General features: G+C 40.1%; 2 protein-coding genes across 6 annotated transcripts in view; one reads left to right on the top strand and one right to left on the bottom strand.

Moving 5' to 3' along the window:
• RAB3GAP2 (RAB3 GTPase activating non-catalytic protein subunit 2) overlaps positions 1–16290 on the top strand; it is a 43736-nt gene extending 27446 nt beyond the window's left edge. For all 5 annotated transcript variants that reach the window (XM_057398759.1, XM_057398760.1, XM_057398758.1 and 2 more), the window contains 18 exons: positions 260–350; positions 2492–2619; positions 3324–3537; positions 4896–4993; positions 5253–5358; positions 6376–6536; positions 7911–8127; positions 8457–8630; positions 8760–8866; positions 9896–9962; positions 10526–10596; positions 11275–11310; positions 11692–11766; positions 11984–12202; positions 12933–13022; positions 13099–13317; positions 13939–14097; positions 14382–16290. In XM_057398759.1, coding sequence (XP_057254742.1) covers positions 260–350; positions 2492–2619; positions 3324–3537; positions 4896–4993; positions 5253–5358; positions 6376–6536; positions 7911–8127; positions 8457–8630; positions 8760–8866; positions 9896–9962; positions 10526–10596; positions 11275–11310; positions 11692–11766; positions 11984–12202; positions 12933–13022; positions 13099–13317; positions 13939–14097; positions 14382–14531 — 2382 coding nt within the window. In that variant the 3' untranslated portion in view covers positions 14532–16290. The remainder of the gene's footprint in view (positions 1–259; positions 351–2491; positions 2620–3323; positions 3538–4895; positions 4994–5252; positions 5359–6375; positions 6537–7910; positions 8128–8456; positions 8631–8759; positions 8867–9895; positions 9963–10525; positions 10597–11274; positions 11311–11691; positions 11767–11983; positions 12203–12932; positions 13023–13098; positions 13318–13938; positions 14098–14381) is intronic.
• A 209-nt stretch (positions 16291–16499) lies between these two features.
• The window catches only part of IARS2 (isoleucyl-tRNA synthetase 2, mitochondrial), a 32306-nt gene continuing 20923 nt past the window's right edge, over positions 16500–27882 (bottom strand). The window contains exons 15-23 of the mRNA XM_057398763.1: positions 22406–22514; positions 21535–21637; positions 20507–20632; positions 19716–19847; positions 19004–19110; positions 18141–18286; positions 17796–17986; positions 16974–17118; positions 16500–16845 (exon numbers count right to left, since the gene is read on the bottom strand). Of these exons, the coding sequence (XP_057254746.1) occupies positions 16694–16845; positions 16974–17118; positions 17796–17986; positions 18141–18286; positions 19004–19110; positions 19716–19847; positions 20507–20632; positions 21535–21637; positions 22406–22514 (1211 nt within the window). The 3' untranslated portion in view covers positions 16500–16693. The remainder of the gene's footprint in view (positions 16846–16973; positions 17119–17795; positions 17987–18140; positions 18287–19003; positions 19111–19715; positions 19848–20506; positions 20633–21534; positions 21638–22405; positions 22515–27882) is intronic.

Below are 27882 nucleotides of genomic sequence, written 5' to 3'. Positions count from 1 at the left end.
TTCTTGTTTGTGGGTTTTGGTTTGTTTTCTGCAGCATACTGACTGGAATGAATTTTGCCTTGTGACTTCCCCCAAGGCATCTTCCTAAACTAATAAAAAGAGAGAAGGCCTTCCTGTAGAATCAGTTTATGCCACAAGTATATATGAAGACAAAATACAGATGAAAAATCATTGTCAGAGTTGTGCTGTTATTGGCTTACCTTATATGTTTTTACAGTAAAGTTAAGTAAATGTTTAACTCTGAGCATCTGCTTAACAGGCTCTGGAGAGTCTATTGACAAGTGAACGTGTGCCACTCTCATCCCTCACCAACATCACTCAGACATTAATGGATAACTTAAAAAAACAGGGTAGGTGGATATTTATTTTGCAAATATGGAGAGGCATTTGCACTTTGCCTGCAGCACTGTAAGACATCTTTAAAGCTATTCTGTTTCACAGAGAGACCAGGGTTGGTTTTGCTGCTAGATAGGATGTTTAACCCCTTAATAGGGTGTTGCTTCTATGTATTTTATGTTGTTTAATGCAGACTGCAAATAGCTTGCTAGGAAGTATGCTTGCTTGCTATGTACCTAGTAAAGAGTGATTATATTAGAAAACCCCTCCAAAACACCCCCAACAACTGGGCTGAGTACTTTCATCCAGTAAAAGCTTTCTTCATGAAGAAATTTTCTAGAGACATTTACTTCTAGGTGGTTTAGTTTGTATTGAAGCTAATAAGGATATGGTACTTTGGATCTGTAAGCTTGAATGTACTGGAAGCACAAAATCCTTATCACTGAAGATCTGAGCTGTGGCCAGATGCTTGGTATATTTTCTTGGTAACCTTTGCCAAAGTCATGTTTCATGTGTTTTGCTAGAGATATCTGAGCCAATGCCAGGAAGTGTCATTACCCATTCAAAATCTTGTTGCTGAAAGCCTGCATGATTGTTTCTTTGAAATGATACACTTGGATCTTTCTAAATGGGAAGAACCTTCTTTGTGCTTGAGGTGACGCTATTGTGAAGACTGAGGAACTGAGGAATAGAGTGTGCCTGCCACTTCCTTTGCATACTCTGGGACTTCTCAGGAATAGAAGTCTGTTAGATTTTTTATTATCACTTGATTCATCTTTTAGAAGATGAAGCTTTAGCAATAGGAGTCAAGAAATCCCTGCTGTGTGGAAGTCCTGAATAAACCATTTGTCAATAAGAAAGGCTATGTCACTTGTCCTGCCTCAGTGAGAATGTGACAACATGTTTTGGGAGTTTCAAAGCCCTGGGGGAAATCTTTCAGTTCTGTCAGTGGGGTATTTCTTAACCCCATTTTCTTGAATTAGATAGAGGAAATTGAGAGCTTCACACATGCAGTTCTCAAGGTAATTTTGGTTTGTCATTCTAAATCATTATTATTATCTGTTCTATTAACTCCCAGAAAAACCCAAAAGAAAGATGGAAACATGCCCTTTTACACTGAAAAGAGATTGACAGAACTGTACACTTACTGAGGTGTGTCTGTGTGTCTGTTTTCATCATTAGTCTGTTATTGTCATATATAAAGTTATTTCCTCCCACTCACAATAAAGAAAAAGCTTGGCTGATGTTCCAGCCTTTTAATTTCAGAAGAGTAGTGTTCTTTGTGCTTAATAGGTAAAAGATAATGTGAAGCAGATGCTGGGCTCTGTGAATGCTGTGATTATGAAGAAAAGGTCAAGTGACTGTGCAGCAAGCACTGTGCATTTCTCATTTTGTTTGTAGGATTTTTAATACAATGTATTGGAAGAGCTGGTAGGGAGAAGATCACATTTAGAACCTGTTCACAGGTGAAGATGATATATTTGGAGTTATCTTTTGTATAGAAAGGTCCTTTTGGGATCTCTCTAAAATGCTTTCTTTTAAAACAAGTTGGAATAGAGAGTGGTTTTCTTTTTATATTTCTTTTTCCAACACTGTTTTGGTTAGTTTCCTACATTCTAATTACTGTATTTGTTACTGAAATTTGTATGTCAATAGATACATGAAATTTCTGAGACTAAGGTTGTAGAAATACAAAAGGCAGTGTCTTGCAGAGAATTCAGGTGAGTAGGTATCAAGCCGTCTTCTGTTGCAAGGAATATGCTCAAAATATTGGCAGAATGAGTAAGATTATGGCTTGGTATTCTTGATAAAAGAAAATATGATTGAGACTTGGTGTATTTCAGTTTTTGGCAGTCTCTGGTTTGGCCATAATGAGGGAAAGACAATAGATTTATATTCGTTCAGTTCCACATTTTTAACTGAAGGAGGTTGATAATGAGTCTGTTTTCTCTCTAATACTTCTCATAGTAATAATTCTTGTTTTATACCTCTGTGAATTAAGTATCATTGCAAGCAGCAATGCATCAAAAAATTACACTGAGAGATGCAAGTCCTCCAATACTAATAAAGGAGAAGTTAAATGCAGCTGAGAAGCATGTTTCACTATTCCAGGCTATATGTTCAAGTTCAAATGCAGGGTTTTTTTTCTCTTCAGAGCTTGAGTGTGTGGATGAAGGACTTCTGCAGTTCTGTGCAAACAAGTTAAAGCTGTTACATCTTTATGAGCTGATCAGCAAACTGAATTCCCAAAGCATCCTGAAAGACACTCCACCCTCGGATAATGTGAGTAAATTACAAATTCAGTTGTCTTATAGAAGCTATTGATGATTTAAGCATAAAAATACATTTTCAAGGTTTCAGATAAGATATGTAGGTAAGCAAGTTACCTGGTTTTGTGGCCTGGAACTTTTAATGAAGTAATTGTTTTGTAATGCTTCTCCCATTATACAAATGCCTAGTAGTTCATCTACCTAATTTTCTTTAGTAGGTACATAAAGTTGAGACAGAAGTGAAAATACAGACAGGATCTCCTGATTCCAGTCCTGTATCCAAAGTACATGGCATATTCTTAACTTTGTTTAGTTTTGGAGGGGTAATGTGGGCCCAGTAGAGATTACACATTCTGGTATTTGCTTGTGTAGCATCATATTTTGGCTGGCTTTTGGTATCATGTGTAAAAATATATATACATTTATATAGTCCATATGGAGTGGTGTTAAATAAGCTGCTTGCTTGATGGGTGATTCTTATACTATGAGCAGGATCTAAATATGGGAAATGTATCTGTTGAAGTCCTTAAAAAAGGTCTTCATTTAGGCTCTATGAATAAATGAGATTATTCAGTCATTTTGGCCTTTTTAAAAGGCATTTTTAATGTTCAAAATGAAATATTTTAACTTTTCTGATTCTTATTTTTTTACTGTTTTGAAAAACATCTCTTTGTATTAGTCTTCTGATATGGGATTTTTGGGGCTTTTGCTTTTAAGGACTTGGCTAAACTGCTTCGACTGAAAGAAAAAGATTTTCATAGGCTTGAAACTTTACTGGAGAACTATAAGAAAGAAAACACTCAAACTACTGTACAGTTTGCTGATGGGAAGGATGATGTATTGTCTGTGAGAATGTTCTTAGAATATTTGGAATACGAAAAGGACATGATTAATGTGAAAAATATGGAAGATGGAGAATATGTGGCTTTAGGTAAGAGCTATTGAACTGTTTGTCAATTAGAATCATAGAAACCATGGATGTTAGAAAGGACTTTAAGATCATCTAGTTTCAAATCTCCTGCCATGGGCGGGGACACCTCACACTAGACCAAGCCCTGTTCAACCTGGCCTTGAACACTGCCAGGGATGGAGCATTCACCACTTCTTTGGCAGCCTGTTCCAGTGCCTCACCACCCTCACAGTAAAGAACTTCTTCCTTATATCTAACCTGAACTTCCTTCGTTTATGTTTAAACCCATCACCCCTTGTCCTGTTGCCACAGTCCCTGATGAAGAGAGTGTATAAATTACTTACAGACTGTAAATTACTATAAATTACTTATAGACCAATTATAATCTAAGATTGTATCAATACTTCAGCCTTAATTTGGGGGCCTTAAGATGGCTTGCCTTGAAGTTGTATGTGACAGTGCTTGTTCTAGACTTTTACCTTTAGCCATAGGACAAGCTTTTCTACCTAGATGGGTATTAGTACAAGTTAACTACAGCCATGTTATCAGTGTGCATTCATTTATTAATGCCACTAAGTTGAACAGTGGTGGTGAGGTGCTGAGCAGGCTCTGTAGGCATGGGTTAGGCTCCAGCACATTGCAGTGATTTGTGCTTCTCTGGTATTGCTAGGACAACAGTGCACTTCTTCCAAATACTTTTTTTTCTGGATTCTGCATTTGTTCAGGGATGAAGTTCTAAAACACTGGAGGTGCCCACTGGTGTAGGTACTTGCTCTTCTACATCCTACCGCTCCTAACTGTCCAGCTTCCAGGCAGATCTCTGGGTGGTATTTTTAAATAGATGTTTAGCCCTGAACAAGACGTGAAGAATATTAAAAGATCTTAAGAGCTATTGTAATTACCCTGGAGGAGAAGGGGGAGATGGAGAACTGCCTCTCCCCCATGGACTGGCTGAGAAAAGGTGAAAAGTTGTAATTAAGAATAGTCTCCGATAGATGGCTCCTGAAGTACAGAGGTGGCAGTGCTGAGTACAAATACCAGTCTCATGACTGGGAATTTTCTCGTAAGGTACCAGCTACTAGGAAGAAAATTAACTGTATCCCAGCCAAAATTAGGCCATCCAAGCAGTAACAACAATAATAGCAATAAGCCTTGTTAAAATCCATTTTCCATGTGACTCCTGTAGTGGTAGGAGCACATAAGTCCCTAGTGGAGAAAAAGGCTTATTACAAAGGTTAAACCATCAGGGAGTCCTGGATGTAATTTAGTCCTTTTTATTGTACTCAGTGGGATCTGATCAATAGATGATCTTTCATATGAGTGTAAAGGGAGAAGCTGTGACTTTAGGTGTTCATAATGTCAACTAATTTTTGCTTCAGGCAGCTTTTTCTTCTGGAAGTGTTTGTGTGGGGAGAGTTCTGCAGAAGAAATGTGTCGTGCATTGGAATCAGCAGGCTTTAGCCCTCAAATCTTGTTGGTAAGCTTTTTATTACATATTTTGAAAACAACATACTGAAGGGAAAAATTCTAAATGTTGACCTTTGTATTAATGCTGTGTTCAGGGTATTCAGATACCCCCACATTAAGTTCTTTAGGTGCTCTTATTCATATTTTCCACTTAAAAGATGGCAAAGGAAAAAAAAAGGGGGGGGGGGATATAAAATCTTATGCATTAACTATATTGCAATATTAGAATTTCATTATATTGTTTTAATTCAATATTCTTTTTTTTACAGTCACTCCTTCTCAATTTATGGCTTTCCAAGGAAAAAAATATTCTAGAAAAACCAGATTCTGTCCGTTGCCTTCACACTATGCTGTCACTTCTGAGCAAAATGAAAGGTGAGATGTGCATTTGGAACACTTAAACACAACTGATATTAATTATTGCTAAAAATCTGTTGCTAATAGCTAATATTATTATTAATCACAGTCTATATTATCACTTAGGGTTTCCCTCCCATTTCCTCGTTATTAGGGAACAGAGCTAAGTGCTTTATGTTGATAAACTAGCTGAAAATAAGATTCTGAAGAGTGTCACAGTTAAAGGCCTGATTCATGTCCTGTAGTTTCACTTGCTACTAAATTGACACAGCTCCTGTTTGGCACCAGAAGGTGGCTGTCTCCCTTTCCCCCTGTTGTTTTGGGTGTATAATCCTACCTCTCTCTTGTGCTGACTGGTTCTCAGAAGTCCTTTGAGTTGCTTTAGCCCCTTGGGACACTGTTATTCCAGTGCCATTTTGTATATTGAACATCTTTAACTTGAGGAGACTTTCTGAAGCCAACTTGCTGTTATTTAAGTTAAGTTGCGTAATGAATAAATACTGATGCTCCTACCTCACCCAAAGCTGCTATAGATTTGTCTGTGCCAGGTTCCCTTATGTCTAGTACACCCTAGGGCACCACTATGAGCTTAGAACTGGAAGCATGAATAAGCTACTGCTGCTGTCTGAATAAATTAGTTCTGCTGAACACAAGGTAGTTTGAAGAGAGCCAGTTTGAGTGCACTGGATGTGTGTGGCATCTTGAAATTACACAACAAGCTGTCTGCATTATGAAGTGTCATTTTGTAATATTCCTTAGATGTAGTAAGTGTGGAGCAGGTTTTACTACCTGGTCATTTAGATCTATTGCCTGTTTCCTACAAATGAAACTTGGAAAATGAGCAAATCACATTCTGCTGTTTATTTTAAATTTGAATTGTAATCTAGAAATTGTATGCTACATATCCAGAAAAAAATAATGTAGAGTAACTGAAAATTGCTTGTCGTGTAAGCTGTACTAATAAAGTGCTGCTTTCAGTGTTGGCTGTTGCTTTACTAGTTTCAACACCCAGTGACCCGTTCCCTTTCCCTACAGTTGCTATAGATGAGTCGTGGGACACTCAGTCAGTTTCCCCCTGGTGGCAGCAAATGCGTACAGCTTGTGTTCAGTCAGAAAGTAATGCAGCTGCTTTGTTATCGGCTCACGTTGGGCATTCTGTCACTGCACAGATCATTGACAGTGTGACAGAGAAAAAGGTAAGACATCTCAGATTTCCCCCTTACTGTATTAGTCCCTTGCAATTTGCTGTCTTTGTAACAGAATAGCGTCCTCAGCATTCATCTGGCATCATTCTCACATGTGCACAAGCATCCTGCAAGCCTGAAAATTTGTATTTGAATTTGAAGAATATTATGCTGAAGTGAATAAAGTATATGTCAGAATTGCTTACTAAACAAAATATGTGATGGGAACTGCACAGTGAGATTTTCTCCTGATAATAAATGATGCTGACAGACATGAAGCCTATACAGTTTCCACATAAATCCACTGAACCTGTTTTAACATAGCTGTGATTTTTTTTTTATTATTATCCTTTTAAAATATACTGATGAATTGTCTTAGCACTTATGTTACTATGCCTTCTTAAGGTGATAGGTGTTTGGTTTTCTTGGCAATAAGTATCTTTTCACAAACTTGTGAGTAAGACTGTGAAGCTGCACACAGCATTGATGGATTCAAGATGGAGAAGTTACTCCATTCCTAAATAGCCCTAGGCATATGTGTGTGTTAGTACTTGTCTTAACTGTTTAGTCTTGTGAACAGACTGCCTTATAATTTATAACTTGATTACCTAGAAGTGCTTTAGTAATTTTGAACATTTATCTTAACTATTCCTAGTCTGTATATTAAAATTGTCAGCATTGCCCAAATAGCAGTGTTAGTATGTTGCGGCATACTGTTCTTTACTTGTATGCTCTCTCCTTTGTTACCTTCTCTTCTGCTCTTAGAAGAAGAAAGTAACAATTTTATTTCCCTCAACACTTCCCTTCCATAAAGCCATTTATCTTTTCACCTTTTTATTCTCGACCATCATTTGGCTGAAAGCTTGTAAGTGTTAATGGCCAGGCTTGTGAGAACTATAGTGTTTGGTATCTTGGTGCGCAAAGCTAAAAATCAGATCTGCACTCCTGCTGGAAAGACTCTTGGACATCCTGGTAGACCCAGTATTTCTGAGTGCATGATATGTATTTTTTAATACAGTAGGAGACTGAAATGTAGGTGGATTAATGACATATGTAGGGAATGTGTATCTAGAAGAGGATTTAAAACAAAGTATTTTTGAAAGGATTCTAGCCCTCTTTTCAACTAAATATAAGCTTAAAAATGGGCCTATAAGATTACTTTTTATTTCCTTAGGCTTTTAGTTAAGAATCTGTGCATCTTGTGGGTAGTGTGGGATGTCTCATCATCTTTGCACATAGTTAATGTGAATACTTTGTTTGAACTAAATCATTCTTTAAAATGCAGTAGCTCTTGGGATATAGCTTTCCATTGTAATTAACATGCATTTCTTAGAAACTGCCCTCCTTTCAGTGGACAGACCCAAAACAGTTCATGTGTTCTGTTAGTTTTCCCAAATAATTGTAGGTTCAGACACAGAATCCTGGGAAGCACTTTCCCTTGATACTGAATATTGGAAACTTCTGCTGAAACAGTTAGAGGATTGTCTGATCCTTCAAACACTGCTGCACAGCAAAGTGAGAAAAAGGACAGAGAGTGTTTCATCACTCCAGGCTGATCCATTGGGCAAGCTTTCTGTGAAGAAATTGCTTGAAGCTGGAAAAGGTACATTTTTTCTCTTGGAAAGATGATTGATTGTCTCTCTAATAGACTTCTACTTACCTAATGCACTGGAAATTGTTCTGCTGATTACTCTCCTTAATGTAAACCCAAATGTAAACCTCATAAGAGTATTGCTTAAGAATTGTAAAGGGATATAACTGTAAAGACTGCATTGTCATCTACTCAGTTGATTAGGTTTTCTAATTGGTAGTTATCCTTGTGTAATTAATAGTAGTGGTTAAAACTCTCTCTTGTCCTTTGATACTGAACCATCAGTCTTCTGGGATACAGTGACTGTACCTCATTGCTGTTTGTTTGTTTGTATGTCCCAGGAGGTATTGCTGACACTGTAGCCAAGTGGGTTTTTAGGCAAGGCTTCAGTCCTCTTGTACTGAATTTGGCCCAACAGAAAGCCAGTACAGATAGTACTGAAGAATCTGAAGAAATGCATACCAGTATTTTTCTTGAGGAACAAGAAGCAGGTGCAGGCTTGGAAGCAATCTTAGGTAACAAAATAACATGATTTTTTCTAATTGTACACATCTGCAGAGATGTTTTAGTCACTGCTGTTGTGAAGTAGCAGAAATTACAGTGGAAAGAGGTCTGTCTTGTAACTTCAGATTTGCTTTTTCTAGACCTGCTGCAACTAGCATATCAGCAATTTCCATGTAGTCTGGAAGTGGATGTACTCCATGCACACTGCTGTTGGGAATATGTAGTGCAGTGGAATAAGGATCCAGAGGTAAAAGAATTTAATTTGCAGGGAATAATGTTTAAGACCAAATCGACAGAAACAGTTTCAAAAGTTTCTGATAGTTCATAAAAGCTTTCATTAAGATGTCTGACTTTGAGAGCATACTAGTTACAATATTTCTGTGATAAGTGCCAAGCAGACATTGAATTGAGAAAACAAATGCAGGTCCTGAGGCTGAATGGCACCTCACAAAGACAGGAATGGATCTTTCCAAACTATCAGATTCTCAGAAGTGGAAGTGCAGAAAATGGGATTCAAACAGGCAGCATGAAGAAGGGTTCTGACTGTATTTTGTGCAAGTACAAACCATTTTCAGCACTGCCATACTGGTGGTGAACCTTCCCTCTTTTTTTTTAGCAGATCACAAAGATCACGAAATGCTGAATGCATTAGGCTAGAATCCATTCCATTTAAAGAGGAAAGAGGGATTTCTTGAATATTATTAGATTTCCTGGCCACTGATGAGAATTGTCATAGGAAAATAAAACAAACCAGAAGCCTTTTGCTGCTGCTGTCCTGTAGTTTCTCTAATATTGGAAAATATTGTCTTAAGTCCAGCTGACATTAAAATTGAAATTAGCACTCCTTAGATCTGTGCAAGATAACACCTTGTTATGACAGGATCCTTTGAGATTGTTAAAAACTTCATCCATCCTAATGGAATGGAATAAAAATTAATCTTTCTAGCACAAATGGATTTTGTTTTTGAAAAATGGCTATAGTCAGTGGATGTGTCTTTCAGCAAGGAGTATGTTTGCAGTCAATAGACTAAAACAAAACTCTGAAAATAGTGCTGAAATCACAGTGTGTTTCATGACTGAAACATACTTTGCCACATGAATACGTTTGTCAGAAAGTAGCAGAGAAGATTGCAATATCAGAATAGCTTAGTTTTATAACTGTCAGAAAGTAGTAGCTTTAAAATAATCAATAACCAAAAGAATCAATATTTTACATGTAAACCAAGTTCTGAATAATGTGGTAACTTGTTCTTTTACTTCTTTTGTTTTACATAAGGAAGCATGTTTTCTCATTCGGTCTATAGATCACCTCAGATACATCATTAATGCTCATGTTCAGCATGGTAAGTGTGAAGCTGTTCTTAAAAACTACCTCTGTTAAAACTAACTCAACAGAATAAATGATTGTTTGTTCACTAGTGTAAATGTATGCAGGTTTTAAGTAGTGATGGCCATTCTGTCTAAATCAAAAACACCCCAAGACCTTTTGCTGATATTCAAGCTTTGTTTTTCATGTTGAAGCTGAGTTTCCATCAAACCATGAGAATATGTTGACTAATCAATAAATAATCAGTAAAGTTCATGTGTTTAACTAAAACATTGCTCTGAAACTGATTTTTAAATCATGGCACATGCTTCTTGCTGTCAATTACATTTCATGCATTTCTTGATAATCTATTTTAGTGAGTGTGATGACAGTTGTCTTTTGTAGACTATTTGTGTGCAAATAAGGGGCAGTCTATGCCTAAAGCGCTAGTCTTAAACTTCATGCTTACCACTGAAGTTTCTGTGTACCTACAATGTTTAACCCAGTCCGTATAATGTTTTATTACACTTCTGATTGGCTTTTCACTCATAAGATCTCTTTTCTGTTCACTGGGAGTTCACAAGTTTGCAATTCTTCCAGGTATTGCTCTGATGATGTGGAATACATTCATAGTCAAAAGGCTTTCCTCTGCTACGTATCTAATGGACAAGGTGAGTGCACTATTGTGATAGTTGAGGCTGAGCTTTTATTAGCTGAAAAGTGAAACTAGTATTTTTTAACCATTAGGGGGTTTTGTTTGTTTTTAAGTAAGTTTGGAATATCTTTGACTTAAGCATTAAAAAAAAACTCCTACTGATTTGGTTTATTGTTTAGCTAACTTTTGAATTGATGAAGGAATGTATGTTTTAAAAAAATCAAAGCCATGGGATGGTCAACTACAGGCAACTTTAAGTAATAGCTGATCAGCACTGGCTGATGTGTACTGAAGATCTGTGCACAGCATTAGCTTGTAATTACCAAATACAAAGTATTTGTGAAACAGTTTGGAACTATGTATGTGTGCATGCGTCAAATTTAAAGATAGAAAACAATAAATAACCTAAGGTGTTTTCTCTGTGCCTGTCTCCTGGTAAGTTATTGCCATGAAACTTTCAGATTCCCACAAGAAACATCTTTTCCTAACCTTTTGGTCCATCTCGGTGGATACGCTGGCGTCTTCACTCTTTTGTTTCCTCTTCCCTTGTTCCCTACTGTTTCTTTCTCATATCACACCTGGTATTTTCTTGTTTTATGTTAAGAAAATAGTACTAAAAGGTTAAAATGTGGTGTATGAAATACCTTATGATGAAAACTATTTGATTGTGCTAAAGTATTTGTTTATTTGATAGGTTGGAAAAGCTCCGAAGGACAGATTATGCAGACGGGCAAGTAATAATACTTTTGTCTAAATGGGAAGAAATAAATAAAAATGCCTTAATACTAATATATGATTTTGGTTAAAACTTTTTTGGAAGGCAAATCATATGCTCAGAAACTGAAATTCACTTGATGTGGTTGAGGAATTGAGTCTTCTTCAGAGATACAGTATTGTAAATGGCTACATTTAGCTTTATTCCTATTTTTTCCCTTATTATTTCTATTTCTTTGTGGTAATTCATGAATATTTGTTTAGCTTTAAATAGAACAGGTTAATAAACTGAGCTTAAGAGTGTGTTTTATGTCAGCAGCTGCCTTCTCAAACAGAGCTTATAAAAGCCTGTTTCAATTCCAACTGAAACACTTTAAATCACACTGTTTGTTAACAGGACGTGGGGATGGGTGACGTAGCAATGACAGCTTTTCTTGGCTGCTGTTCAGAACTCCTGCAAACACTGCTAGAGGTAAACTTTCATTTTATCCTGTACAAAGTAAGGAACTAATCCATTCAAATTTAATTGTCAATAATACAGATACACTGATTTCTGTACTGTTCAATTCAAATATTAATGAACTTTAATGACATTTTCTTCTTCATTTCACTGTAGAACAGGGTCTTTTGCATAGAAGGCCAATAGAGATGACATTTATTGTAACCACTGTTCTGTGTTGCTCTGGCAGGCTGATGTTAGTAGCGACGAAATGCAGGCTCCTGTTTTAGATACTGAAGATGCTTGGGTGGCCGTAGAAGGGCCAGTATCGATAGTGGAACTGGCCCTTGAGCAGAAACGTATTCACTACCCCCTGGTCGAACACCAGTTTGTGTTATGTACCATCCTGTACGCCATCATGAGGTTTTCTCTGAAGAGCGTGAAGCCTCTTTCATTGTTTGATAGCAAGGTATGTCTTTCAAAAGCATGTGCCTTAATATTGCTACCCTTCCTTTTGGTATCTGTAACACAAGCTAGCTTTCACTCTTTATACAATTCATGCATAATTTTGAGACATTTAGTCCAGTGTGGTGCATTAAAGAAGTTGTCGGCAGCATGCAAGCTGAGACCCAAACCTGATGCTTTTCCTTATAAATAAGACATTTGTAGTAACCTCAGATGCATGAAAACCAGCTCCACAATAATTAGCTGTCCTGAAAACACTGCATCATAAGAACATGGGATGGCAGCATTTTCTAATTGCTTTGAGACATGCCAGAGGAGTGAAAACATAAATATTTTAAGGTCAGAAATGTTATATCCATTATTGCTGATGATTATTCCAGAATTCTGAGCATCTCTAAGAGAATAAGCAGCTTGTCATTTAATGCATTTGAACACTTAAAATAAGAGTCACTGTATTTAAAATGCAGTGTATCTCCACTCAGAGTTTGACCCTGATACAAAGCAGGTCCCACAGATCTATTTGTTGTACCACCCTACAATTTTAATACATACTGAAACACAAAGTACTGGTGTATACTGTCATTTAAATCCTGCTGGGGATTTTTGTCCTTGGAGTGAAACAGAAGATGCAGCACAAGATTAATGTAAAAAATAAGTAACTTATTAATATTGGATCAAAATGGATTATTTGTATTCCCCTGTATCTGAGGCCTGTCTTTGGTTTTCAATTTTAGGGCAAAAATGCATTTTTCAAAGACCTCACTTCAATTCAGCTGCTCCCTAGTGGAGATATGGATCCAAATGTGTTATCCATACGACAACAGGTAGGTATAACTTCTGTACTTAAACATCTAAAATTCCAAATAACACTGGAGTAACCTGCAATTTTTTGTTTCTAAGTTCCTGGTCAAAGTTGTGAGTGCAGCGGTTGAAGCACTCTGTTCATCACAGAAGGCCAAAGAAGTCTCAGAAGAGGAATTGTTCCCTTTTGAAAAGGGGAGGAATTGGCCAACCTTGGCTGTGGACCTGGCTCAGTATCTTCAAATCTCTGAGGATGTCATCAAAAGGCACTATGTGTGTGAACTCTACAGTTACGGGATGGATCATCTTGGTGAAGAGGTAGTAACAGTTTTTAATGATTTTTAAATCATTATGTCAGATATTCTGCTAAGATTACATTTTCACGTGCTTAAGATGCCTGGGAAGGTAGGGCAAGTGTTACAGGCTCAAAAAATCCCCAAGCTTGAAGAAGTCAGAGGTTGAAAAATAAGACCAGTATCACCCTCATTTTTCCTTATTCCCCAAAAGAATCTCTGTATAGCAACTAGGGGAAGCATGACAGGGAGTTGCTCTACTGGTCCAAACCAGTGCAGCCTTTTTCATTTAACTATATTTGATAAGAATCTGCTTTTTCTTGCCTGTAATCTTTTAGGAAAAGTTTACTAGTCTTTGGACAAGAAAATCCTTCCTTTTCTTGAGGGGGAAAGAGATTATATGGCAGTCAGGTGTATGTTGTTGAACTATAAAACAGATCTCATGCTAATCACTGTAAAGCACAGAGTAGTTCCCTGCTCATTTGAAGCTATTAATAACATGCTTAATTACAATAACAGATAACAGTCCCAAAACTATGTGTCCTTTTAGTATTGAGAAGCTTCTTTTGATACAGCTTTTCAAGCCTCCAGATAAGTGAGCTGTATCATGCTGCAATGGTTTCTAGTTATGTTGTTCTATTTTCAGGCCTTTCTTATGGTGACAGATAAAGAAGTGCTTGCATCACAGCTGCTTATACTGGCTGGACAGAGACTGGCCTTCACTTTACTTTGCCTGCAGACAAAGGAGGGTATGGAACTACTTGCCAGGCTTCCTCCAACACTGTGTACTTGGCTCAAAGCTATGGTAAGTTAAACTTGATTTAGGAAAATTGATTTTCAGAAGCTGTTGTTCACCAAGACAGTGATTAGATCTGAATGGCCCTTTCTTACAATGGAAACGAGAATTTGTTCTCATTTTCCCTGGTGCTAGCTCTGTTTTGTGAAGGGTACAGCAGTTCCATGGGTTAAAGCATCAGCTTAACTGAGTTAATAAATCTTCCTAATCTGTTTTGTGCGTGTTGAAGAGGGCTTTATATGCAGGAGATCATCTGTAAAGTTACTCTAATGCTGTGTTATTCACTTATGCAGGACCCCCAGGAACTGCAAAACGTAGAAGTACCAATTGCAGCAACAGCCAAACTCATTAACAAAGTCATTGAGCACTTACCAGAGAATCATGGGCAGTACAGCCTGGCCTTGAACCTCATGGAAGCTGTTGAATCCATCTCATCATCGTGACACTCTTGGTGTTAGCACAGCTGTGCTACACAGTGGTATAATGCATGATTTTACATCATGAGGCTGAACTTCACAGGAAGAAACTTCTTTGTGTGTGTCTCTTGTTAGAACAACGACAAGAACAATGCTCCCCATCCCAGAACTTCAGAAGGTAATTTGGAATTGGGGTCTATTTTAAACTCTGCACTAACACAAAGCTGTTTAGTTTCTAGTACACTTGTATCTGAAATACTTTGTTATTTATTTCCAACTTGAGCGCTTTTTGCAGTAGTCTAAATTAGATTTATTTGACAGCAGTTTTAGCCTATTCACAGAATCACATCTTGTGAAATCCTGTATTTCATGCTGGCAGGAACTGCTGCACTTTCACTGTTCCATGTATGATTTGAGAAACAAGCTGTAGAATTACACCCGAGCAAAACTTCAGTCTCTGAAGTTACCATGTAAAGCCAATACTGCTTTGTCAGAAGCTAGAGCTGGCCTTGGGCTCATGCCTTGTAACTGCATTATACGTGATGACAACGCCTGCACTAGACATCAGAGGAAATGTGCTGGGGCCTTATGTAAAGGGAGAACTGCTGACACTAGGAACAGCTTGGGAAGGAGAACCCGGTTCTCTAGGCACAAGTATGGACTCATCTTTTAGTCCAGCTCTCCCAGTATTGTCTCTAGGGTGCTGGCCTTCAGCTAAAACTGGATTTACATCCCTCTTCCTTATTATTAAGCTCTGCTGAGTTTAAATAGGTCAAGGAATGTCTTACTGTAAGATTATTTTCCTCATCACTGTAGAAGATGTAGTATGCTATAAGTCTCTGCACATGTAACTTGTAGTCAGAAACTGCTTAAGTAGTTGACCCAACTTCACTGAAGATCTATAGTACTGAGTACTTTAGCCTTAAAAAAACCCATTTTTATCTACGGTACCTACAGGGAGTCATATAGTGAGTATCTTCACTACTGGGAGTGGTATTAAACATGATTATCTTGCATCAGTTAGTACTGTCTACCTAAAGAAACCAGGAGCGAAAACTAAACTCGGTGTAAACTGTATTTGTCTTGAAGTCAGCTAAAACTACTAGCTCCATCTTGTAACCTGCTCCTCTTGCATTAGATGTAAGAAACATTCATAGTATTCTGCCTTGCTAGAGACAGAATTTGGTCTTATCTTCCTGACGTGGGCTGCTGTCAATGAAGGGTTAAACTGTCCCCCAAAAAAAAAAGGTTCTGTAGGTGGCCTGTTGTACACAGCCTCTTCCACCTGCTCAGCATCCCCAGTTCCTGACCACTGCACAACGTAGCTGATGAAGGCTTCTTAACAAGTTCTGATACTAAATGTCTGACTTCCTAGAGTGATAGGAGGTCAGAGTAAGAATTCTAGTAAGTGGCCAGCCCTGGTCTATGTTTTAGATACTCCTGTACTGTTCTATAACAGTTTAAAACAGCTTTAGGGGCCAAATGGCAGGTGGCAAGATTGTATGGGTGACTATACCTTGCCTGACAGCACTTTAGCCTGCTGCAGAAAGGAGCATGCTAAATTTGGTCATCAAGGAACACAAAAAATGTGTCTTAGTTGCATTACCTTCTGTCTCCCGGTATAGCTGTGTGAAGGATTTTACTGTAACTGAGTATCGCATCAGAGCTGACGCACTACACCAACCAATTTGTAATGTATTGTAAGTAATACTCTGTATATAGTGCTATTTTGTGTCTAATTTGCTGTGGATTTGTGTAAATTGATTAAATAAAATCTGAGGTTTCATTGTGTCTTTTCCTTCTTTTTAGGGAATGGTGGTCACCACCTTTTCTTCCTCTGTTTTACAAGAGGAATAGACACTCCCATAGAGAGAAAACTGGTTTGCTGACTGCTGTCAGTGTAAAGATTAAATAGTAGTTTTACCATGAAGTTCCATGTAAATGGAAGTGAACTTCAAAAGAACACAGGTTGCTAAAACTAGGTAAATCAGTCAGTTATTTAGAACCACCCTTTTTATTAAGCTGAAAAGTGATATACACATGTATATGTACATAAGGTTTCCCTCTAAACACAGGAAAATCTACTTGGGCTAGAGCTTAAAGCATCTGATTCTACAGGCTTTAGTACACAGACCTTCTCTTCAGCTACTACTTTGGCATACTGCAGTACTCATAGCTTCGGAGCAGCTTCACGTGCTCCCTCGTCCAGAAATGACTGTGAGGCACCGCGGGCAGGGAGTGCTTGTGGAATCGGAAGTGTATCTCCTGCAGCGAGGGCATTTTGCTTTGGTGACTGGTAGAGCTATAACTTTATATGAAGACTCTTCACGGATATCACCCCCTGTTAAAGAAAACATTATTGCTGAGATCATGTAGGCGGAGGTTGGGTACTCAACTCTATGTATGAACAACAAAGTATGGTATAGTGTAGAAAACAACACAGCAGCCTGTCTGGAGTAGTTCTCGTACCTTCCAAGTTAATCAGGAAGGTCCCTCTGATGATGTTTGCATCTGTAGGTGTTTCTTTAGGTAGCTCAGTCAGCAGCGTTGTCTGGGAAGCCATCATTATTTCATTCAGCTCTGAAACACTAGAAGTTTCTTCAGCCTGCAGAGCCTATGGAAGAGTTCATTTTCAGACCTGTGAGCTGGCTCTGTTCAACATCCTCCTCCCAGATAATGTTAAAGCAAAAGTAGAATTACTGTGTATGTGATTGCAGCAGCTGTCATGGCCTTGGCATGAAGGGAGAGCAAGTTTGTTTATGTACACATACATGCCTAAATATATGCATACATAGAATTCTGTTTAGATCCAGCATCAAAACTGATGTGTACACTCTTGAAAACAAATGCTAAGGTAGAAGTTCCTGATCAGAGTGAATGAGAGTAATTTACTTACTCCTCAGCACCTCTGTGACACATCTGCAATGCCAGATCCAGTTCTGTACTACCTGATAAAAGGGAGATGTCCAGCAAAGGGCCATAAAGATGACTGAGATGGTAGACAAGGTGGAGCCAGGCACTTTTCAGTGAGGGCCAGTGGCAGGACAAGAGGCAACAGACAGAAACTGGAAGAAGAAATCCCAAGAAAACACAAACCCACTTTTATATTGTGAGTGGGGCCAGACAGTGGCACGGGTAGCTCAAGGAGGTCATGGAGTCTCCAGTTGGTATCCACAACCCAACTAGACACCCTGGGGGATTTGTGCTAGATGTGCCTGCCTGAGCAGAAGAAAGCATACAGCAATTATGAGGATTTGCACAGATAATGCTGTTCTTATTTGCGTCTTTTACCTCCATTAATTCAAACAGCAGTCCAGGCTCAATTACAATGATGACTTCATATTCCAAAGCATTCTTGCCAGAGATGGACCCAAGGAATGAGTCTCTTATTGCACATGCACCTTCTATTGCTTCCTCAATGCCAGGCTTCTTCCATGCTGAGCTTGCATTAATCCAGCCAGTACGAAACACACCCCCTGAGTCTTGAAAGCAAAGCAAAGGAATCTTTCATTTAGTGTCCTTTAGTCAAGTGTTTATCAAATGAATAAAAATGAACAGCTTATCTACGTGCATTCTCTTCACTGTGCAATGAAACAGTGAACTAAAAGAATCCCTTAGAAATCATAGGTGCTTTACCTTTCTTGTAAGGGAGGTGCTGGAAAACCTCCTCTGCCAAGTGGGGAAGAATTGGTGCAAAGGATCGGACTACTACGTCTAAAGCCTCTGCTAGCACAGTTTGACATGAACGGCGCTTGGGATCTTTTTCTTCTTCACAATAGAGCCTGTAAGACAGAGATAAAAGCTGGGAAGTATTTGTGTGTTCATGTTACTGTCCTTGATCCTGAGCCATCCTTTCAGGATGCTTCAGTGAAGGTAGAGGAGTCTGACCCAGCTTGCCTTTTGAAGGAAAGCTTTTCTTAATTGCCCTTCCTAGGCATGCACAGCGGTGCAGGTACAGATCCATTTGCATGTGCAGCCACGTTTTGTCACAGGAAGGATGCTGTACATGGCAAGTTAATTTGCTTTGTTGTGTAGAAACAGAATCACTTTCAGAGAGGTGAGCCTGCAGCCCTGTCAAAGTGCATTAGTCACAGCCTTCGGATTCTCTACGGTTTTTACAGATCAGTAAAAGACATTAGGGCGCACAGGTAAGTGCTAAATGCTCTTCTACCTTCCCAGATCCAGATGCACACATTTCTAGGCAGAAATACAGCTCCAAGAATCTGACTTTAAAAGTCTGAAAGGTGATCAGGCATACACCTTTAAAACAAAGTGATTCAGTGCTCTCAGTGCACAGCAACCAGAAGCTTGCTGATGACAAATACTCAGCTGACAGCAACCAAGCTTTACCTATGAGCTTTAGTGCAGCAAAGCACAACACATCACTGAAATGTTCCCTGTGCTCACACGACATTCACCTGGAGCATTATTGCCTCCATCTCAAACTGATGAACTTGTATTTCCTCTTCTAAGGGCAGAATGCCAAGTAATGAACGTACCTGTCTTTGATGATGCTGAAATAAAAGTTTGATAAGTTTCTGGAACAGAATGCTTGCAATAATCGAACGACTTTGCTATAATTGTATTCTTTGTATGCTTCTGTAACCTGGAGAGGGAGCAAAGAGAGAGAGAACAGCATATGGATTCACATACATGGCACACAATGACAATCTCTGATGAATCTGAACGTAAAGAAACAGTAATGAGTGCCGGAGTCTGGGAGAATCTTTCCTCCAAAAGGTGGGTTGTGGGGAATATTAAAGCAGTAACAATTAGGACAAATAAATAACTTCAATTCACATTCGAGGGGAGAGGACATGGGGAACCTTAGATATTATCTTTCTTATTCAGAACAGTTCTGAGTGACAGAAATTACTAAATTTTGGACTACAGCAGCTTTCCAAAGCTCTAGAATTTTTTGGGTTTGTTTTTTTATATTCCATTCTAACTATTTCTAAAGACTTGTAATTTGAGGCCTTGACCAAGAGGGAGTGGGAAAACCAGCCAATGTCAAAAGTAAGTTAAGAATGTTAAAAACAAAGCTTGCTTCTTAAAATCTGAAATGGGCTTAAGGGAGCTCACACTGCATCAAAGAAAGCGCCGTGGTCAGAATTTGCCAACTTGGCATGTACTCTGTACCTAAAGAGCCTAGAGGGTATAACTGATGATAAACATTACACATACATTCATCTCAATACAGTTTACCCCTACCTTGCTGCCATAATCTTGCAGTAAATGCAGCATGTATTGATCCACTATGTACATCTCTCGAGCAGGGATGGAATCTGTTTCTGGGTTGAAGCCAGCCAGGTTCCCCAGCATGAAGCGTATTGTGTTCCGAAGCTAGGAGCAAACCAGGAAAATGAAACATTAATGATGTGCACTTTAGATGAAACAAATTATAATATCCTAGAATGAATTAACTGAAGTTGACTGGTTTCCAAAGTGACTGAAGAGTTACAACAGCATCTCTTCATCAGGGACTGTAGCGATAGGACAAGGGGTAATGGGTTTAAACCTCAGGTTAGATATAAGGAAGAAGTTCTTTACTATGAGGGTAGTGAGTCACTGGCACAGGTTTCCCAAAGAAGTGGTAAATGCTCCATCCCTGGCAGTGTTTAAGGCCAGGCTGGAAGGGGCCTTGGGTGACACAGTCTAGTGTGAGGCGTTCCTGCCCATGGCAGGGGGTTGGAACTGAGTGATCTTAAGATCCTTTCCAATCCAGACCACTCCATGATTCTATGATGCCAAAAGGACCTATACAGAAGTAAAGACAAGACTGGCTATTACTGAAGAACACTGCAAACCCTAGTGTTTTCCTTAGGACCCTTTACTATTTGATTCACAGATGTAAAAAGCAGTAATACCTCCCTACCTGAGTTCAAAAAGCTTTCTTTAGGCTAAAGATTAAATAGGTTTGCCATGAATTCTACTCAGTCAACATAAGATCAGATACAGAGTACCTGGCACTAGAATGAAGAGCGTATATGGGTCTTTCTTACCTTGTTGACATCATCTCTTGCAGCATTAAGTACAACAGGCCCAATCAGCACCTCAGTGAAAACATTGGATTCTGCCACCCACCAGCGGAGAACATCAGCACCATATGGGGGATCCTTGGTGTGATCCTAAGTACAGACAGAAAGGCATCAAGTTAAAGTGGTGGGGGCCCTGCAGCGTGGCGAGCAGTGCAGTGCCACACTGCCACTGCTGTGAAGGTATCTATAAGCATGCAGGTGGCCACTGTATTTGCAGGTCTTCCCCCTCTTTTAGCAAGCATATATACCATTTATATTATCCAGTACAATAGATACCTGCAGCAGTCTGCAGACAGGGAATGCCAGAACTCGGGTAAGCTAAGATGAACTCATCTTACAGCCTGACCCCTCTGAATGGTTAACATTGCTTTTTAATGTTAGTATCTAAAATTACATTCTTCCACCCCCTCTTCAGACTGTTTTCCACCCTCTTTTCAACCCCCAAAATGTCTTCTTTTTTTAAAAAAAACATAGAAGCTGTTGTGTGTTTTATTGAATTAGATAAAGTCTTTGTAAGGATGCATTATCTAGAGCTGCAAAATCTACTTGGCAGCCTCTAAAAGAGCAACAGCAGGACTGTGCAGAGCATCAGAGCATCACCTGCAGTGCAACCTCCTTGTACACAGAATGAAGTCAGTTTCCAGAGTCAATCCACAGCCTAAGCTGGGAGCAGATTGCTGGGTACAACCACTGCTCTGACTGCTCAGCTCATCTTGTAGGTTTTAGACAGTTTGAAAGCAAGGGTTAATTATGTTAAGTGTGTTTAAACCCTGCCCCAAATCACTCCATCGACAGTGTTCCCAAGTGAAAAGGAACCATTCTACACCTCCTGTATAATGCACTTCCTTTTCTCTTAGCACAGAACAAAGGTGTGGGGTCTTCAGAAGAGCCTTACAAAACCCAACTGTTCAAACATACCACAAGACTGCTGCAGGGTCTGGTAGTAAAAAGTTGCAACTAGCGATTCTTACAAACTCAAGAGTTTGACTTACTTCGCCTCCATTGATAACTATGTCAGGGTCAACCACGTTGCCAACAGATTTAGACATCTTCTCCCCCTTCTCACCAAGAGTAAATCCATGAACTACCAGAGTCCTGAAGAAAAGATTTTAGTGAAGACAATATCCCAGTGAAAAATCTTTGTTAAGAACAGGTTTCTAAGGATATTCCCACATCAAAACATGCAGAAATCCTCTATTTCACTAAGCCTGAGGCTTCATCTGTTTATTTCAACCAACCATGAATACACTGTACTACCCTCCAAGCAGTGATACTTGATTTTCCTCATTTAATTTTGCCATGGGAGCAACAGATTGTTTCAGGTATTTGGGCACATGTAGTTCACATGAATTAAAGACTAAAAGTATTACTCTCTTCAAGCCAATGTATTTCCCAAATTTGCACAGCTTCCTTCCAACTGACCCACATTAGCCTCCCCTGTGGTTTTCATCTGCCAGGGGCAAAACAGAGCTCCAGTCTAAGACACACACAGACTGATTCCGAATTCCTTACAGCCTAATGTTCAATTCACAAGTTAATGATCCTAGATTTCCACCCTGCACCTCCCATAGCAATCCCTTTGATTATGGGAATGGAAGAGATGGCAGAAGAACAGGCCTGTGTCTGGCAAGGTAAAAGGATACACCTAAATGACTGAGGAAGAAAACAGCTATTAGGATTGAAACAATTCAAACCATAAATCCATTACAATCTAATCTGAGGAAAACTTTATACTGAAGGTGTTACAACGTAAGTCAGATACTTACTAAAGGCTTTCTCTCTCTGTTACACGATTCTGTTCACACTATCAGAAGCCTGACATTTAATAAATGAATTAGCAATGTGTTTGCAATCCACACTTACTTATATGGTGCTTTATTCCTTGCTGCCACACTTGTTAACAGAGAGGACTGAAACCAACCTCCCAGTTGGTCTTTTCCTTCAAGGTACGTATCTGCTCTTTGCTCTGCACCTTTAAAACCAGGAGATTTTGTTTAAAGTATCAGCCTGTATCTTCAATTAATACACTTCACAGGAAATCTGAGAGAGATTAGTAAAAGTTATTCTGCTCTTTAAACACAGAACGTAAGTTACTTGTATACATGGTGCATGGTTACTGGAACATAATACAAGTGATTCATTAGTAGCACAATGGTCTTTTAAGTCCAAGACATTTAACAAATGAGCTTCCTTTCCCCCAAGCATAGTAGTAAGTTATGAAAACGGAAGCTATCACGTTCAGAGCACTTCATGAGTTCTCAAAACACTCTAAAACAAAGTGAAGGACCCAAAGAAAAGATCATATAGTTCAGGATTAATAAAACATCTATGCCACAACCTGAAACTTCACCAGCTGGGAATTACTCAGGATGCAAGTCCCAGATGTAACATGCCTGTTTGGCCTGTGTAAGGCATCAGGTACTTTCAGAGGAGACCAGGAAGCTTTGGCAGTGATCACAGCTCACCTGTGACAGAATCCACATTTCTGGTCACTGGTGTTCCAGGAAGGTTAAACATTGCAGGGAAGGGTGAGGACAACATGGGAAACAAAGCCTGTGGTGGGAGAGAGGGGTCTGGAGGAGCATGGCTTGTTTAGCTTATCCAGGTGAAGGCTGAGTGGAAATATTCTTCCATATAAATACACAATAAAGAGGAATGCTAGAGAGGAACTGGAGCCGATCAGTACTGCTGGCATCAGAGCAAAAAACGGGCAACAAGGTGCACAGATTGGGTATGAGCTGCCTGCACACTAAAAGCATAACAGCAACCCTATTCCTGCCTGGAGAGGGGACTTTTTACAAGGGAATGTAGTGACAGGACAAGGGGGAATGGCTTTAAACTGAAAGAGGGTAGATATAGATTAGGCAGAAGTTCTTCCCTGTGAGGGTGCTGAGGTGCTGGCACAGGATCCCCAGAGAAGCTGTGGCCACCCCATCCCTGGCAGTGTTCAAGGCCAGGTTGGATGGGGCTTGGAGCAACCTGGTCTAGTGGAAAAGGTGTCCTTGCCCATGGCAGGGGGCTGGAAATGGATGAGCTTTAAGGTCACTTCCAACCCCCACCTCCGTGCTTGGCAAAATCTTGGAGCAGATTCTCCTGGAAGGCATGTTAAGGCACATGAAAATCAACAAGGTGCTTGGTGACAGCCAGCATGGCTTCACTAAGGGGAAATCCTGCCTGACCAATTTGGTGGCCTTCTATGATGGGGCTACAGAACTGATGGACAGGGGTAGAGCAGTTGATGTCATCTACCTGGACTTGTGTGAAAGCGTTCAACACTGTCCCACATGACATCCTTGTCTCTAAATTGGAGAGACATCAATTTGATGGAGGGACCACTCGGTGGATAAAGAACTGGCTGGATGGCCGCACACAGAGAGTTGTGGTCAATGGCTCAATGTGCGGCTGGAGACCAGTAACGAGTGGTGTCCCTCAGGGATTGGTGTTGGGACCAGTCTTGTTTAACATCTTCATCGCTGACATGGACAGTGGGATTGAGTGCGTCCTCAGCAAGTTTGCCGATGACACCAAGCTGTGTGGTTCGGTTGATACCCTGGAGGGAAGGAATGACATCCAGAGGGACCTTGACACACTTGTGAGGTGGGCTGATGCCAACCTCATGAAGTTTAACCATACCAAGTGCAGTTTAACCATACCAAGTGCAAGGTCCTACATCTGGGTCAGAGCAATCCCAGGCACAGCCACAGGTTGGGCAGAGAAGAGATTCAGAGCAGGCCTGCGGAGAAGGACTTGGGGGTGCTGGTTTATGAGAAAATGAACATGAGCCGGCTGCAGTGTGCGCTTGCAGCCCAGAAAGCCAACCGTATCCTGGGCTGCATCAAAAGGAGCGTGACCAGCAGGTCGAAGGAGGTGATCCTGCCCCTCTACTCTGCTCTTGTGAGACCTCACCTGCAGTATTGTGTGCAGTTCTGGTGTCCTCAGCATAAAAAGGGCATGGAACTATTGGAACAAGTCCAGAGGAGGGTCACGAGGATGATCAGGGGACTGGAGCACCTCCCATATGAAGACAGGCTGAGGAAGTTGGGGCTGTTCAGCCTGGAGAAGAGAAGGCTGTGTGGAGACCTCAGAGCAGCTTCCAGTATCTGAAGGGGGCCTATAGGGATGCTGGGGAGGGACTCTTCATTAGGGACTGTAGTGATAGGACAAGGGGTAATGGGTTCAAACTTAAACAGAGGAAGTTTAGATTGGATATAAGGAGGAAGTCCTTTCCTGTTAGGGTGGTGAGGCACTGGAATGGGTTGCCCAGAGGGGTTGTGAATGCTCCATCCCTGGCAGTGTTCAAGGCCAGGTTGGACGAGGCCTTGGGTGATACGATTTAGCGTAAGGTGTCCCTGCCCACGGCGGGGGGGGTGGAACTAGATGATCTTAAGGTCCTTTCCAACCCTAACGATTCTATGATTCTATGACTCTATGAACTAACTCAGCCTTCCCACAGGGTTGAAAGAGGGCAGCAAAGTTGTAAAGGCTAGTTGTGGAGTTCAGTCACTGTACAGAAAGGTAAAAGACCTGTAGACTCAACAAGTCCCTCCTCGTCCTAACCAGCCCCAGAAAGGTCACCATCAGAGTGAGAACAAAGTTAATGTGGAGCACCACAGAGAACATGCACGTCAAAGCCTAGAAATGTGCAAAATAATACACACATCTGGCAGAAAATTAGTTCTGATTCTAAAAGCTGGTGGTGTAATTTTCCAGATATGCAGATATAAGTTTGTATCTACTGCTCCTTCTCTCCTCCCCTGAGGACCCCTGAGACAATGCTTCTTTCTGCTGCTGACACGCTTGATTTATTTGCTTGACTTAATGGAAGTTTCGATATTTAGATCCATCCTGCAATAAAAGGAAGTTCAACATTACAAAGGTCAAAGCCACACGGTTCCAGCTAGCACAGGAAAAATGCGTGGGCTCCTGCTACGGGTTTTAACACATCTGTTTATTCCTTCAAGGAAATCTACAGAGAGTTTGGGTTTTAAAAGGAGAGTAAGTGGGGATGGGCCTTTGTATAAACAGACTGCAAAAATACTTGTGAGGACAAGATTAAAAAGTGTTTGTGGTAAGGAAGAACATCACTGTGATAATCTGTAAGAACATTTGTTATTTACAACTAGTTTACTAGTCACTGGCTTTAGAGAAGTGAACTTTTAATGGAAATGCCAGTAGTAACAACTTAGGGAAGAATTTAAACAACCAACTGGTTACAAACAGCAAACTTGTTGTTTTCTGACAGGAACCAGGACATCTGGCTAATGTAGCTTAAAGTTAACTGATCATTTTGTCTCTATAAAACACAAACACAGGTTTTGCATATACAAAGCCTGCCTTTTAAGCAGCTCCCCTACCGCCTCAGTTTCATTACAGTTGTGATAGCTGTATATAAATCAATTCCAACAATGTGCACGTTTGTACATGGAAGAGTATGTCCAACAACCCAGGAGAGACTTCTCGGTTGTTTGTTTTACATTGAGGTATAGTACATAGGTCAAGAAAGAGAATTACAATTTATGATCCTTCTGGGTTGGATTTCAAGATTCTGTGCCTTTGATCTCACAGACTTTGACTTTTAGATTAAATGTATTGTATTTAATGCCAGGAATGAATCAGCCAAGATAAATTCAAGTCTCTAAGTCAGCATAAAAGTTTAAACAGATAGGTAAGTTGTAAAATAATCACATTCATTCAGTTAAATATTAGCCAATAAGATGATAGGGAAAAAAGTTATGATGTTGGAAACTACCATCATTGCAATACAAAGCTACAGGTAAAAAGCTGTGGGACTTTTACCAATGGCAGATACCACAGAATCATAGAATAGTTTGGGTTGGAAACGACCTTAAGATCATCCAGGTCCAACCCCCCTGCCATCGACAGGGACTCCCCACCCCAGACCATGTCACCCAAGGCTCTGTCCAACCTGGCCTTGAACACTGGAGCATTTACCACTTCTTTGGGCAATCCATGCCAGTGCCTCACCACCCTCACAGTGAAGAACTTCTTCCTTAGATCTAACCTGAACTTCCCCTGTTTCAGTTTGAACCCTATCACTGCAATAAGGCCCAGTGTGCATTTTTATATGAAATATTTTGAAAAGTAACAATCTGAAGGTTGCAGCGCAGATGGCATCCTGCCCACAGGGAGAATGTCAAGACAGAATTCTCTACAATGGGTACTCCAAAGCCAGCTACTGGAATGAGCATGATCTAAAGCCTGAACACAAACTGAACTTCAAAGCAAAAACCCCAAACCCCAAAAGTCTGAGGCACCACAGCACTGAGTATTTGAAATCAGCAGATGCTTTTGAACCAAAGCCTGCTTTTACCAGACCCTGGTTTTGGAGGCAGGGTATTAATACTCTGCCACCTCACAGCAGAACTGTGAACATTATGTATTCACACTTCAGTGTTCAGACTAAGATTTTAACACTTGCATGTGTAGCAAGAAACAGGGTTAGACAGCACAAGAGTAAACTGTTCAGTGAAAGCAATGCTAGGCAAACAGCATTAATGAAGCAAGTGGTATCCCCAGATATCTTCAGTAGCAGTGGGTTGGTTTGTGAGAGCACATTGCACCGTGGGTCTGCTCTCAGTGGTGCAAGTAGGGTGGTTATTTTTTGCACACAATCTAGCTATAACTGTACACTTCTGGGTTTGTGATTACAGTAGCTAAATCTTTGGTCTTAGCGTGTAAGTCACCCCCCTTCCTCCCTGCCACACTGCTGATGGAGAATGATTTGGGTAACGTGCCATTTTAGAAGTGGTTCCTTTGACACACCCGGGCTGGAAAGGGAAGCCAATCATAATTTAATGGAAAAAGAGGAACTTTAAGTCCTTCCCTCAGAACCGTGCCCAGTCCCTGGTAGGAAACACAGCAGAGGAAGCATACAGATATGACTGTATCCATGCAACCTACGATTCAGGCCACTGAGTTTGCTGTCACTCAGCAACTCCTTTAACCAGTTCAGAACCCTCACAATGCAGAACCTCTCTCTCTGCTTCCTCCTCCTTAACCTGCCCTATTTTTTGAAAGCAATCCATGTGGCCATCAGCTAAAGGGATGAATTTTATAACTGCTGCCCCTCATTTCATAAGCTCAGACACATTTTGTTTGAGACCAGTGAAAACTGAGGCTGAAGTTCCCCAGGTTCCGGAGATAATGGAGAAAACAACTTACTCTTGCAAGAGTGGAACTGGCACGGAAATCTGTGCTACCTTTTATACCTGCTGGTTACAGACAGATCATTGATTTATCATTTTCAATAACCTGAGCTCATGGTAGAATGAAGCAATTATAAACATTAGTCTTGGCTTTAACCATCATATTATACTCTC

This window comes from Pezoporus wallicus, unplaced genomic scaffold (genome assembly GCF_028554395.1).
Source record: "Pezoporus wallicus isolate ANWC-B61680 ecotype Strahan unplaced genomic scaffold, APGP_CSIRO_Pwel_v1 contig_5231, whole genome shotgun sequence".
NCBI lineage: Eukaryota > Metazoa > Chordata > Aves > Psittaciformes > Psittacidae > Pezoporus > Pezoporus wallicus.
This window is presented reverse-complemented; position numbering and strand designations above follow the sequence as displayed.